This window comes from Pseudophryne corroboree, chromosome 11 (assembly GCF_028390025.1).
Source record: "Pseudophryne corroboree isolate aPseCor3 chromosome 11, aPseCor3.hap2, whole genome shotgun sequence".
NCBI lineage: Eukaryota > Metazoa > Chordata > Amphibia > Anura > Myobatrachidae > Pseudophryne > Pseudophryne corroboree.
The window spans coordinates 198,766,450-198,781,055 of NC_086454.1; the positions used below are offsets into that span (position 1 = coordinate 198,766,450).

The 14,606-nt window shown below is 42.5% G+C and overlaps 1 protein-coding gene across 1 annotated transcript in view; it reads left to right on the forward strand.

Moving 5' to 3' along the window:
- Positions 1 to 14,606, forward strand: part of LTBP3 (latent transforming growth factor beta binding protein 3) — a 282,983-nt gene that overhangs the window by 43,324 nt on the left and 225,053 nt on the right. Inside the window, exons 4-6 of the mRNA XM_063945201.1 lie at positions 7,840 to 7,945; positions 9,962 to 10,054; positions 11,563 to 11,685. Coding sequence (XP_063801271.1) covers positions 7,840 to 7,945; positions 9,962 to 10,054; positions 11,563 to 11,685 — 322 coding nt within the window. The remainder of the gene's footprint in view (positions 1 to 7,839; positions 7,946 to 9,961; positions 10,055 to 11,562; positions 11,686 to 14,606) is intronic.

Genomic DNA, 14,606 nt, shown 5'->3' on the forward strand with positions numbered 1-14,606 from the left:
TCTCTCTGTGGGTGGTGGTGTCGGATGGGGTTTGTGTGTGCTCTGTAGGGGTGCTGCTGCAGTCACTGTGGTGTACCTGTACTGTGTTAGGGGTGCTGTCCTGGCTGTCACTGGTGTTTCATGTGCTGCAGCTGTACCTGGGCATTGCTGTCCTGGCTGTCACTGTGTATACAGGGTGCAGGGCACTGTCCTTCTGTATACTGTAAAATATAGGGGTGCTGCTGGCCCTGTATATTGTAAAGATTCAGGGGTGCAGTTGTTAAAAATTAAAAGCACACTGCTCCTGTATGGTTTAAAATATAGTGGTGCTGCTGGGCCTTTATGTTGTATAAATTCAGAGGTGCAGTTGTTAAAAATTAAAAGCACACTGCTCCTGTATGCTGTAAAATAATGGAGTGCTGCTGGCCCTGTATGTTATAAAAATTCAGGGGCGCAGTTAAAAATGAAAAGCACACCTCTGAATGCTGTAAAATATAGGGGTGTTGCTGTTCAAATAACATTACACTGTCCCTGTATGCTATAAAAATTCAGGAGTGCAGTTAAAATGTAAAAGCACACTGCTCCTATATGCTTTAAAATATAGGGGTGCTGCTGGCCCTGTATGTTGTAAAAATTCAGAGGTGCAGTTGTTAAAAATTAAACGCACACTGCTTCTGTATGCTGTAAATATAGGGGTGCTGCTGGCCCTGTATGTTGTAAAAATTCAGGGGTGCACTTAAAATTTAAAAGCACACTGCTGTATGCTGTAAAATATAGGGGTGTTGCTGATCAAATAACATTACACTGTCCCTGTATGTTATAAAAATTCAGGGGTGCAGTTGTTAAAAATTAAAAGCACACTGATGTATGCTGTAAAATATAGGGGTGTTGCTGTTCAAATAACATTACACTGGCCCTGTATGCTATAAAAATTCAGGGGTGCAGTTGTTAAAAATTACAAATATACTGCTGAATGCTGTAAAATATAGGGGTGCTGCTGGCCCTGTATGTTGTAAAAATTCAGGGGTACAGTTGTTAAAAATTAAAAGCACACTGCTCCTATATGCTGTAAAATATAGGGGTGCTGCTGGCCCTGTATGTTGTAAAAATTCAGGGGTACAGGTGTTAAAAATTAAAAGCACACTGCTCCTGTATGCTGTAAAATATAGGGGTGCTGCTACAGGGCATATGTTGTCAAAATTCAGAGGTGCAGTCATTAAAAATTAAAAGCACACTGCTGTAGCTGTAAAATATAGGGGTGCTGCTGGTCCTGTATGTTGTAAAAATTCAGAGGTGCAGTTGTTAAAAATTAAAAGCACACTGCTCTTGTAAAATATAGGGGTGTTGCTGTTCAAATAACATTATACTGGGCCTGTATGCTGTAAGTATACAGGGGTGCTGTGAAAATAAAGGGGCACTGTTCTGTGTGCTGAAATAATAAAGGGGTGCTGTGGGTTCTGTGTGCTGTAATAATAAAGGGAGCTGTGAAATGGAGAACAACAATTTGGAGGAAAACTTAGTGGAAGATCAGGAACCACTTCCAGTTCCTAGTACTAGTGCTGAAGCAGCTGCTGCCACCAGTCATGACATTGACGATGCAATTCCATCAACATCGTCCGCTAAGGCCAATGCCCAATGTCATAGAGGGCATGTAGAATCCAAGAAACAAAAATTAATAATCAGAAAAAAAAGAAATTATCTGACGAGAAACGTAAAATTGGCAATATGCCATTCACGACACGAAGTGGCCAGGAAAGGCTAAGACATGACTGGTGGCTAAGCTTCTCATGAGGATGGAAGCCATCCTCTCTCTCGGAAAATTAAAAAAATTAAGCTTGTTAAAGCACAGAAAAATACAACTGTGCGTTCAGAGAGATCACAAATCCACAAGGAGAGTCCAAGTGTGTCCGCGGTTGCGATGTCTAGGCCTGACCTTCCCAAGACTGTATGGAAAGAGGAGGCTCCTTCCACCATTTACATGCCCCGTGCACGTGCTGGGAAGAGCACCGCCAGTCCAGTTGCTGATATTGAGATTGAGGATGTCACTGTAGACGTACACCAGGATGAGGAGGATATAGGTGTAGTTGGCGCTGAGGAGGAAGTTGACGATGAGGATTCTGATGGTGATGTGGTTTGTTTGAATAAGGCACCAGTGGAGACAGTTGTTGTCCGTGGGATGAGAAAGCCCATTGTCATGTCTGGGCAAAATACCAAAAAAGCCACCTCTTCGGTGTGGAATAATTTCTCCACAATATCCGGACAACAGGTGTCAAGCCATGTGTTGCCTTTGTCAATCCGTAATAAGTAGGGGTAAGGACGTTAACCTAGGAACATCCTCCCTTATACGTCACCTGCAGCGCATTCATCAGAAGTCATTGTCAAGTTCAGAAACTTTGGGTAAGAGCGTAAGCAGTCCACTGACACCTGAATCCCTTCTTCCTGTTGTACCCAAGCTCCTGCAAGCAACACCACCAACTTCCTCAACATCAATTTCCTCCTCAGTCAGGAAAGTCAGTAGTCCTGCAGGCCATGTCACTCGCATGATTGACAAGTCCTCTCCTAACCGGGATTCCTCCGGAAGATCCTTGAGTGGTACGCCTGCTGCTGCTGCTGCTGTTGTTGCTGCTGGGAGTCGATTGCCATCCCAGAGAGGAAGTTGGAAAACCACTTGTAATACTTCAACTAAGCAATTGACTGTCCAACAGTCCTTTGCGAGGAAGATGAAATATGATAGCAGTTACCCTGTTGCAAAGTGGATTACTGAGGCCATAACAACTATGATGGTGTTAGACGTGCATCCAGTATCCGCCTTTAGTGCAGTGGGATTTAGACAGTTGATGGACGTACTGTGTCTCCGGGACCAAATCCTGTCTAGATTCCACTTCACTAGGAAAGCTATTCCCGGACTGTACAGGGACATTAAGAAAATTAAGAAAAGTGTCCTGTAAAATGCAGTTGTACCCAGTGTTCACTTAACAACGGACATGTGGACAAGTGGAGCAGGGCAAACTAAGGACTACATGACTGTGACAGCCCACTGGGTAGATGTATTGCCTCCCGCAGCAACAACAGCAGTGGCACCAGTAGCAGCATCTCACAAGTGCCAACTCGTTCCTAGGCATCACTGGTTTCCGTAAGAGGCACACCGGTGACAACCGCTTAAGGAAACTGAGGGACATCACAGCACAATGGCTTACCCCACTTAGACTCTCCTGGGGATTGTGATATCAGACAATGGGGGTCATTCCGAGTTGTTTGCTCGTTGCCAATTTTCGCTATGCTGCGATTTGTTGCAAATTGCGCATGCGCAAGGCACGCAGGGCGCATGCGCTTAGTTATTTAACACAAAACTTAGCAGTTTTGCTGTGGCTTTTGCGGCACTTTTCAGTCGCACTGCTGTTCGGTAAATGATTGACAGGAAAGGGGCGTTTCTGGGCGGCAACTCAGCGTTTTCCCGGTGTTTGCTAAAAAACGCAGGTGTGTCAGGGAAAAACGCGGGAGTGTCTGGAGAAACGGGGGAGTGGCTGGTCGAACGCAGGGCGTGTTTGTGACATCAAACCGGGAACTAAACGGACTGAGCTGATCGCAATCTGTGAGTAGGTCCGGAACTGCTAAGAAACTGCTAAGAATTATTTAGTAGCAGTTTTGCTAATCTTTCGTTCGCTAATCTGCTATGCTAAAATACACTCCCAGAGGGCGGCGGCCTAGCGTGTGCAATGGTGCTAGCGAACAAAAAACTCGGAATGAGGGCCAATGCCACCAATATTGTGCATGCATTGCATCTGGGCAAATTTCAGCATGTCCTATGTTTTGCACATACAATTAATTTGCAGGCCACTTTCGACATTCAGCCACTGTGTGCCAAAGACTGGCGCGCCAGCAAACACTTCTGAACCTGTCCTGCCATCACCTGAAGCAAGATGTGGTAACAAGTTGGAATTCAACAGTCTATATGCTTCAGAGGATGGAGGAGTAGCAAAAGGCCATTCAAGCCTATATATCCACCTACGATATAGGCAAAGGAGGGGGAATGCACCTTACTCAAGCACAGTGGAGAATGATTTCCGTGTTGTGCAAGGCTCTCCAACCCTTCGAACTTGCCACACGTGAAGTCAGTTCAGACACGCCAGCTTGAGTCAGGTCATTCCCCTCATCAGGCTTTTGCAGAAGCAACAGGAGAAATTAAAGGAGGAGCTAAAACGGAGCGATTCCGCTAAGTATGTGGGACATGTGGATGGAGCCCTTCATTCACTTTGCCAGGATTCAAGGGTGGTCAATCTGTTGAAATTAGAGCACTACATTTTGGCCACCATGCTCGATCCTAGGTTTAAAGCCTACGTTGTATCTCTCTTTCCGGCAGACAGGTCTGCAGAGGTGCAAAGACCTGCTGGTGAGAAAATTTTCAACTCAAGCGGAACGTGACCCGTCAACAGCTCCTCCATCATTTTCTCCTGCAACTGGGGCTGCAAAGAAAAGGATAAAATTTCCTAGCCCACCCGCTGGCAGTGATGCAGGGCAGTCAGGAGCAAGTGTTGACATCTGGTCCGGACTGAAGGATCTGCCAACGATTACTGACATGTCTACTGTCACTGCATATGATGCTGTCATCATTGAAAGAATGGTGGAGGATTATATTGGTGACAGCATACAAGTAGACATGTCAGACAGACCATACATATTCTGGAAGGAAAAAGAGGCAATCTGGAGGCCCTTACACAAACTGGCTTTATTTTACCTAAATTGCGAGCCCCCCCCTCCCCATCTCCAGTGTGTACTCTGAAAGAGTGTTTAGTGCAGCCAGGTAACCTGTTCAGCAATCGGCGTAGGAGGTTACTTCCAGAAAATGTGGAGAAGATGATGCTCATCAAAATGAATTATAAATTCCGCCAGGAAGTCCTTTACCAACACTTGCCTACAGAAATACACAGGGACCTGTGATAGTGGATTCCAGTGGGGACGAATTAATACTCTGTGAGGATGAGGATGTACACACTGAAAGGGGTGAGGAGTCGGAGGATTAAGACGATGACGACATCTTGCCTCTGTAGAGCCAGTTTGTGCAAAGAGAGATTAATAGCTTCTTTTTTGGTGTGGGGATTAATTGCTTCTTTTCTTGTGGGGGGCGAAACAAACCAATCATTTCAGCCACAGTCGTGTGGCAGACCCTGTCGCTGAAATGATTGGTTTGTTAAAGTGTGCATCTCCTGTTTATACAGCATTATGTGCTCTTTGCTGCCTAGTTTTTAAAATGGCCATCCTGTCTGACACTGCAGTGCCACTCTTTGATGGGCCAGGTGTTTGTGCTGCCCACTTGTGTCGCTTAGCTTAGTCATCCAGCGACCTCTGTGCAACCTTTTGGCCTAAAAACAATATTGTGAGGTGTTCAGAATAGACTGGAAATGAGTGGAAATTAATGTTATTGAGGTTAATAATACCATAGGATCAAAATTACCCCCAAATTCTGCGATTTTAGCTGTTTTTGTGCTTTTTTTCAAAAATCATCCAGATACAAATACAAAAACAAAACCCGAAAGGTTGCAAAACCAATCCAGATCCAATACACGAGCGGGGATGCAGATCCAAAATGAAAACACAAAATACGAAAAGTGCCCACCGCACATCTCTAGTTGTAACACAGGTTATAATAATTGCTGACAGATTGCATTAACATACATTGAACAAAGCACCTCCCCCAGGGGATGTGAAGTAATGTTTAACATATAAATGTAATTTGCCTGCTGTGCATAAAGCTTTGATAGATTCTTTGAGAATGAGAACAGTTTCCCAAAAGTTTAGATTTGGAAGAGTTAAGAAATAGACCAGAAATATGTGAAAAATGCTGGAGTAAAGCAACAAGATTGGAAGTAAGATAACAGATGTACAGTAGTCAAAGTTAACAAACTATTCACAGTCTGGTACTTTCCAATCAGCGGAGCAGGTGGAACTGAGTTTATCTGAGCCAAAGAAGAATTTAAACCTTTATGTCCAGAGAAGTTATACCATGAAGAAAACGACATACAGTACAGTAGAAAAAAGCATGTTGGTGCAGTTGATAATCCTTAGACCTAATGCAACTGTAATACCCCTTTTACACCACAATCCCAGATCCCACCAGAGATTTGGAACATGGTTCCAATCTGGGTCATACCCTAGATTTACATGAGTGCAGTGTCTTTAAGGCCATTCTTTCCAAGCGCCGTGAAATCCTCTGATCGGGACCCCCAGACGTACTCTGGCAACTGCTGGGCTGCCCCCAGCCTCCATCTGTGCAGTGAATGGACCCCGCACACATGTACTGGGCATCCACTCACCTTCACCCAAGCTTCGAAGCTGTCTGCATGACCCAGGTTACCTGTTTACACTGCCCCACAACTCTGGTCCTACCTTTGTTCAACCCTGGTCAAGACCCAGGTAGGATTGCCGGTTATATTTTTTAGGGAGCCGTTTTCCCTGCAGCCCGACCTAGGTAGACCCGGCAATAACCTGGGTTATTTGGCCCGTTAATTCCCTTTTCAGACAGACAGAAATGTCTGAATTACTCGGCATTTACCAGGGATTTCCATGCTGGGTAATTTTGCCGGTCCCTGCCCCCCCAGCACAGACAAGCACATTACCAGGTGAAGAATTTCTACCCGGTAATTTGCGGATCAAAACGGGTATTTCATCTGTGTGAAAGGGTCAACCCGGCTCGAAATTCCCGGGTCTCCAACCCTGGTAAATTCCTGGGTCGAAGTCCCAGGAGTTTTAACCCGGGTTGACACTTTCACAAAAAAGGACCCGCATTTATCGCCATATTACCGGGTAGAACTTCTTCAGCTGGGAATTTGCCTTTCTGTGTGAAAGGGGTATAAAAGGGGTATAAAGCTTGTCTCTGACAATCCCCACATACAGTACGTTACAGTATGACCTCAATAGTGCTACTTCCCTGTATGCCCTACTGTTGGTCATTTTGTGAAAATCTGTCTGTTAATGAGAGATAATTTCAGTGTGATTTATCTGAGCTAAATTTAAAAACATTCTCCCTTTATTCCCCCAGTGGTGCTGCATTGTCAGTTTTTATCAATGGGGAAGCAAAATATATTAGTAATCTCTGTACAGGTTATAGTTTCCTTTGAGGAAAATCAATCTTGTGACTTTTTACTTTGCCTCATCTTTACCTACTGTATGGTTTACCATGGTTGCCTGCCATGTACAGTACTTCCAAATAAAACAGTTTTCACTCATTGCACAGACATTCCAAATAGCATTGAGAGGCCGAGGCAGGGTTAAACATAATCTGTCTGCAGAGAGTATTTTGCATGTTTTTGCTTTGTGCATGTTCCGGAAACAAGCGTATGCAACGACTGGCAGTGTAGAATATGATTCAGCTGCATCTCCCTTGGGCTGTAATAGTGTTTTTATGTAGGCAGTGATCACTAAGGGCGTTATGGCAGTATTGCGAGCAGTGCAGAGTTGCGCAGAAGCGCAAATACTCATGTTCTCAGACAGTCTTTTGCATCTATTATAGGGCTGGTGCAAGGACACCCTGATGATATTAAAGTAAAGGGTATCAAACCATAATTACAGATAAGGGCAGTCCAGCCGCAATGATACATACAATTCTGCATCATTATCACTAAGTATAAATGCATTAATATATGTTTTCTTCAAAAATATTATTTGACCTTCTGTATTTATCCCCTGCATGCCCTTCTGAAGTATTTGCAGCACATGTTACAAATACAGTATTTATAAGTGATTGCATAGGGTGCAAACACTCTGAGGATGATTATGATGTAACATACATTGGACAGGAAAACCCAGAAGCCCTTGTTAGTTGTGTTTCTCTTTCATATCACTTTGTGTATCTTTTGATTACAGTGTGGCAGTAACCCTCTACCTGGATTAACCAAGGAAGAGGATTGTTGCGGCAGTGTGGGAACAGCATGGGGACAGCACAAATGTAATAAGTGTCCACAGTTACCATGTGAGTACCACATACAAATAAAACAAATATATGTTAAATAAAGAAGGCAATTCAGTTGGTTTACAATGCAGAATCTATGTTTAGGGTAAACCATCCAACAGGGTGTACACTATTCCAGTGATGCTTTCTACTAGATTATTGCTATAGCCGGTGCTGCCATAGTATTACAGATCTGCATGTGTTGTGACTGTAACCTGCTGTAAGGGGATCCTGTGGCAAGCCTACTGTATGTCTTACAGATACATAATTTCTTTCTATACTCTGTATTTTTTTCACTGTAATGTTGTCCCCAAGGCCTGAACCACAAAGTGGTTGGTTAATGATAAATATGGAGCACTGCCTACTAGTAAATAGCATAGATGTGGAAATACACAATCCACTTGTGGTGGGACCACCCTTGCCGGGAATGATACTTACACAGTCATAATTGGAAAAATATGTTCTGTAAATCAAACCGTACTCTTTAATCAAATGTTCTGTCATCAGTTACATGATTACCATACACATAATGTAATCAGCTTCATTACGATGCACCTGCACCAGCTGAGCTGCGCATGACTGCCAGTATGCGATACTTGGAGAATAAGTGTAGGATACAGAATATTAGTCTGTTCCTTAGTTTAAGGTGACTATTTATTCACTAGGAAAGCCTGTTTTTTTTAATGTGGCAAAAATCATTATTAAGTCACTGCTGCCTGTGTTCCATTATAAGTATAAACACGCATTATATATATAGTAGTATGAGTATTTACTAATGCAAATGTAACATCTCTATTGAATGAGATATATTATATTGCTTTGTAGTCTTCAACCGTGAATAAAAAGGTATTTTGTCAATATACTGTATTTTACAAGTGAAATAGTAATACAGGTTGAGTATACCATGTCCAAATATTCCGAAATACGGAATATTCCAAAATACAGAATTTTTTGAGTGAGAGATAGTGAAACCTTTGTTTTCTGATGGCTCAATGCACACAAACTTTGTTTAATGCACAAAGTTATTATAAATATTGGCTAAAATGACCTTCATGCTGTGTGTATAAGGTGTATATGGAACATAAATGCATTCTGTGCTTAGACTTGGGTCCCATCGTCATGATATCTCATTATGGTATGCAATTATTCCAAAATACGGAAAAAAACGATATCCAAAATATAAATTCTGGTCCCAAGCATTTTGGATAATGGAGACTCAACCTGTATATTATAAATCTATAATACTGAATTGAAATGGTAAATGTAAAGCTTGTCTGAATTATACCACCACACGATTACTGAGATGTATGAGGAACAGCACATATGGGCATGGAAACAATTTTAAACCACAAAACCCTCCTTTTTAAATGATCGGTTCCAGGAAGACTGATACAGAGTGATGTAATAGTGTGAGTGTGTGTGTGTGTGTGTGTGTGTGTGTGTGTGTATACAGTATATATATATATATATGTGTACAATACCTATATATATATAAAACTTTATTAGTCAGATGCTGTTGCCCCAGACTTAAAAAGAATAATTGTGGATGAGCAGCCAGGCCAGGGCTGATACCACATAATGCCCCTGGGATATACCCAGGATATTAGGATGCAGATTACATTTGAACTGGAATTTTGATACAATAATGAGTCTCTCACACACTTTTAACTATTACTCTCTGGAATCCCTCTTGTGTTTTCTGTTACTCTCATATATCTCAGAGTTTCTTCTGTATTTTACATTTGTTATGGGTAACTGCAATTTGCCGAGCACAATGTTCCCAAAAATCGAAACCATGAAGCAAGTTTTAAAGAAATTGAATCCAAGTACGGCACAGTGCACTTTCTCCTCTACACAGCGCTCCCTCTCTCCCCTCCTTCTCTTTTTTCTCACTTCTCTCAGATTTTGGATTCAGATTTTCCAGAGCTGTTGGAAGTAAAATACATCAGACAATAGCGAGGGGGAAGGGATGGAGAGTGAGTTGTATTAAATATTCAAGCACAGTATGCATAACTTTTTCTGTGTGCTGCTTTACAGATTCTAGCATGCAGAAGACTGCACCTTTCCGAGGCGAACTTGGTTCAGATTGCCCGCAAGGGTATAAAAGACTTAACAGCACTCACTGCCAGGGTAAATATCTTATGTGTAATTAATTCTGCTTATGGGGTAATGTGCTAATAGGTGCCCACCATCTTTACCCATGTGGCTTTGTAGTGTCATGAAAGAGAGACAACTTATTAAAATTGTTGCGGATCACGCAATACATCAACCATAGGACTTAAAACTACTATACATAGACATGATTGCAGACAGTAAAATATGTCAGCCACAGTTGTTACAGGTTCCCCTCACCATACACTGAAGTTTCTCATGTACTTTTACAAACATTCTTTCAAAAAAAATAATTCTATCTTCTGTTTTTCATATTTAAGACCTACAATATATTGCAGAGAGGTTAATGTGGGATTATACCCTATACCTTACATGACAGCTACGGAGCTATGTACATAACTGTGATTTTATCAACACCCTCACCACACATTATGGGGGTCAGTCAGACCCAGCCGCACCAGCGTCTCGCAGCGCAGTTTGCACGGCAAACCACATTGCGGCCGCATCCTCGATGGATGCAACTGCAATGTGATTGGTAGCAGCGGACGTTTGCGGGGTGGTGATGTGGTGTTGGGGGGAGGGGGGGTGAACAGGGGCGGGCTGGGACCTTTTTCAGGGTGGCTGTGTGATGTCACACACAGCTGCTCCGAAAAAAAATGGCTGCCGACCACCTGACAGCGCAGCCAGGGGTCAACCTTAGTACCTATGCATAAGCAATTAGATTGTAGACACATCGGGTGGCGGCTTCACACATGCTGGGCAGCCATCTGCGTTCATCTTTGAACAACCCCCAATATCCATGACATTCCCATTCCCACATCATCACTATGGGTTTTTGAGCAGAAACTGGGTTTAGGTGTCTAAACAATGAATCCCCGGTAACCAGTCCGACACAGACTATAATCCGTAGTGGTGAACTACCTTGTATTTTTGGGGGTCATTCAGAGTTCATCGTAGCTGTGCTAAATTTAGCACAGCTACGATCAGGCACTCAGACATGCGGGGGGATGCCCAGCACAGGGCTAGTCTGCCCCGCATGTCAGTGCCGCCCCCCCCCGCAGAAATGCAAAAGTATCGCACAGCGGCAATGCTTTTGCACCTCAGGAGTTACTCCCGGCCAGCGCCGCTCCTGCGGCTGGCCGGTAGAACCTCTTTGCTGCCCCGGGTCACAGTGGCTGCGTGTGACGTCACACAGCTGCCGTGGCCCGCCCCCCCGACGGTCCGGCCATGCCTGCGTTGGCCGGACCGCGCCCCTTGAATGGCGGCTTAAAGCCGCCGCCCAGCCTCCTCCCGCCGGCGCATGCGCAGTTCCGACCCAATCGCTGCGCTGCGATAAACTGCAGCAAGCGATCGGGTTGGAATGACCCCCTTTATCTGCTTATATTATATTTTAAAATATCTGCATATATGCTGCTGTTTTCAGCCAAGTGTTGACTTCACCAATCATAAGTCAATGTGATAATTATGGAAATACCTGTATTTCCAAACGATAACCTAACTTCTATGTCTGTTCTTGTTTTGTATAGATATAAATGAGTGCAGCATGCAAGGCGTTTGTCAAAACGGAGAGTGCCTGAACACACAAGGCAGCTTCAGATGCGCATGTAAACACGGTTATGTATTCATCGCTTCTCAGATGCGTTGCGCACGTAAGTTTGCATATTTGTGCTGTTTTGAGACAATAGCGAGTTAAGAATCTCCTTATATCACTTTGTAGCACAAAATATTTAAAAACCTCTGAAGATGTTTATACTGTCATTGCCAGACACTACAATAAGAATCATTTATCCAGCCATATAGTGGTTCACTTTGGAACTCATCCAATTTCGATAGATACCATTGTTTTTTTGTGTAATACATGCATTTCTATGCTGCGTATGTGCACAAATGCATATGCATACATCATATGCAGATTTTTGTATAACATTGACTTGCGTTGACTTACGTCTGGAAATGCAGCAAGGTCAACATTAGAGATGTGCGCCGGACCATTTTTGCTGGATATGGATTTGGTTCTGATTTGTCATCCGGCTTTGGATTTGTCAAACTGTGTAACTGGTTTTGGATTTGCATTTTTCCCCAAAAATTATTTGGGACTTGTTTTGTTCCTAGAGTATTATTAACATCAATAACATTCATTTCCAGTCATTTCCAATCAATTTTGACCACCTCAAAGCTCACAATATTATTTTCACCAATAGTGGACAAAGGCTGCAGCGAGCTGGCTGGTTACTAAGCGACAGAGCAGCGACACAAGCACACGGGAGTTTATAGCACATCTATGAAACATTGCCCCAGCGTACTGGGGTATAGTGCACAGAACCGTACAAATAAATATTTATTTATTTTTTCATTTTTGAACTCGCTGGTCGGTCCAAACTGCGTGGAGTCACAGGGCTTTGAACAAAGGGCACTAGGGCCGCTAGTGAACACAGCATAGCCAATACAGCAGAGTATAGCTTAGCATTCAGCAGCATGCAGTGTGCTCTTATACACAGTCACTTTTAAGCACAGCCACTTGTGGACACAGAACAGCCAATACAGCAGAGTACAGCGCAGCATTCAGCAGCGTGCCCCTATACACAGTCAGTTTTAAGCACAGCCACTTGAGGACACAGCACAGCCAGCCAGTATAGCAGAGTATAGCGATGCATTCAGCAGCATGCCCCCTATACAGTCACTGTAGCAGCCAATAAAGCAGAGTATAGCGCAGAATACAGCAGCGTGCTTTGAGTGAACTTGAGCCAAATCCTGCCCACACCGCCTTATATAGATTCCAAGTCAACCGAGAATCTGGCGTCGGAGGATGACATTCGTACTCGCAGTGGGACCTGAGCCACAGCTCAGGTGGACTTGGATCCCCTGTGTTCTGAGCGGTTTGGATTCCAAGGAATCCGGACCACTCACCTCTAGTCAGCATAGGCTGAGTGCAGTAAAAATGTGTTCCCTGAATTGTAATTTATTTCAATTGGCCTCTTTCCTGTATACGCCATTTGGCACTTGGGGAGGTCTGGAGGCTGCAGGGCTGATGTAATAATACAATAATCATACCTGCAGCAACATCAAGCTGCTTCAAATTGGCTAATTGTACACTGACTTCTATTGCTGATATTACTAAAATCATTGAAAACTTGGCTATGTCACATCAAGTCATGGCTATTTATTCAAATTTTCATTTCGAGTTTTGCCAGAAAGAAAATTCCAATTTGATTTTTAAATGGAAAAACAAATGATGTTTGTACTTATGTTCATATTATGCAACTTCAGATTAATTAATAACAGTCAAGACACTATTTACCCTTGTGCATGTGACAATGGAACGGATCACATTATTATATTGTGTACAAATAGGGTAGCATAACTTTACTACTGATTCAAGCCACATCCCTATGCTATCATTTGGCGTAAGTATACATAATTGTACACCAGTTGTAATTCTGGAGCAATTACTACTGTTTTTGAGCTGAACTTATGCCATTCTACATTTACATTTAAGTAGGCATTTACATGCATTCTTATGTATGTTTGGCACACAAATACGTTGAAATCTAAATGGAGGCATCCTGGCATAGGTATTAATGGTTTCAATGCTGTATGCACAGGCTACTGTACAGTATGTCAACAAACTATTGGAAGTTTATTTAGTAGGGTCATTCCATGTGACTGACGTTACATTTCATGTTCATTTGTATAAGTTTAAATGCACCACACACATAAATGAAGCTGAAATTCAACATTTTAAAAATATGACACTAATATATGGGGTTGGTAGTCATAATGCTTAGAAGCAGAAATAAATGTATACTCATAGTAGTTCAATTGTATTGTTCATATGCATGATTCATGTTACAACAGAATGGACATAGGAACTGAAGGGACTTATATATTTATTTAAACCTGCTCTCCTAATAATTTTTACAGTATGATTGTTATACTATACACTTATAAGAACCTAAACTTATGATTGACACACAAACAAAAAACTGAATGTTAACCAAACTATACTTAAAATCAGTTTTGACATGTGACTTATATTACATACGAATGTGACTCAAGTTACATTTCTTTTCCTAGTCAATGGGCTCTGATACAAATGACTTGATCCTGTAGAATCCACGTGAATTAATGTAGGCCTGTTTATCTTCCTGATTAACTGTGAAGATGTATAAAATATTTTAGTCAGACTGCACTACAGTGATCTAAGTTCATAATTGTTTGATCACTATTTTGTTCTAATTGCACTAGTTATTAAGGTATGTTCAGAATAACACTGGAATTTTCTATAATCATTTACCAGTTTCAGTGAAGTCTTCCAGTGATGTTAGCAGTAGTGCACTGAGGATTATATTAAACGGTGTGTCGTGTGTGAATAACAGTCGCTAACCTATGTACCATAATTTAAATACAACATAGGAATATGTTCTGTAACCGGGTTTGGTATGAAATTCCGGCGGCCATGATCCCAACAGTTGGAATCCTGACACTGGATTCCCAATACTGAGATTGGAAACTGCTTCCGGTTAAGTATTTTACCCTTAACCCACCCCTCCAGCAATCTAACCATAACCGT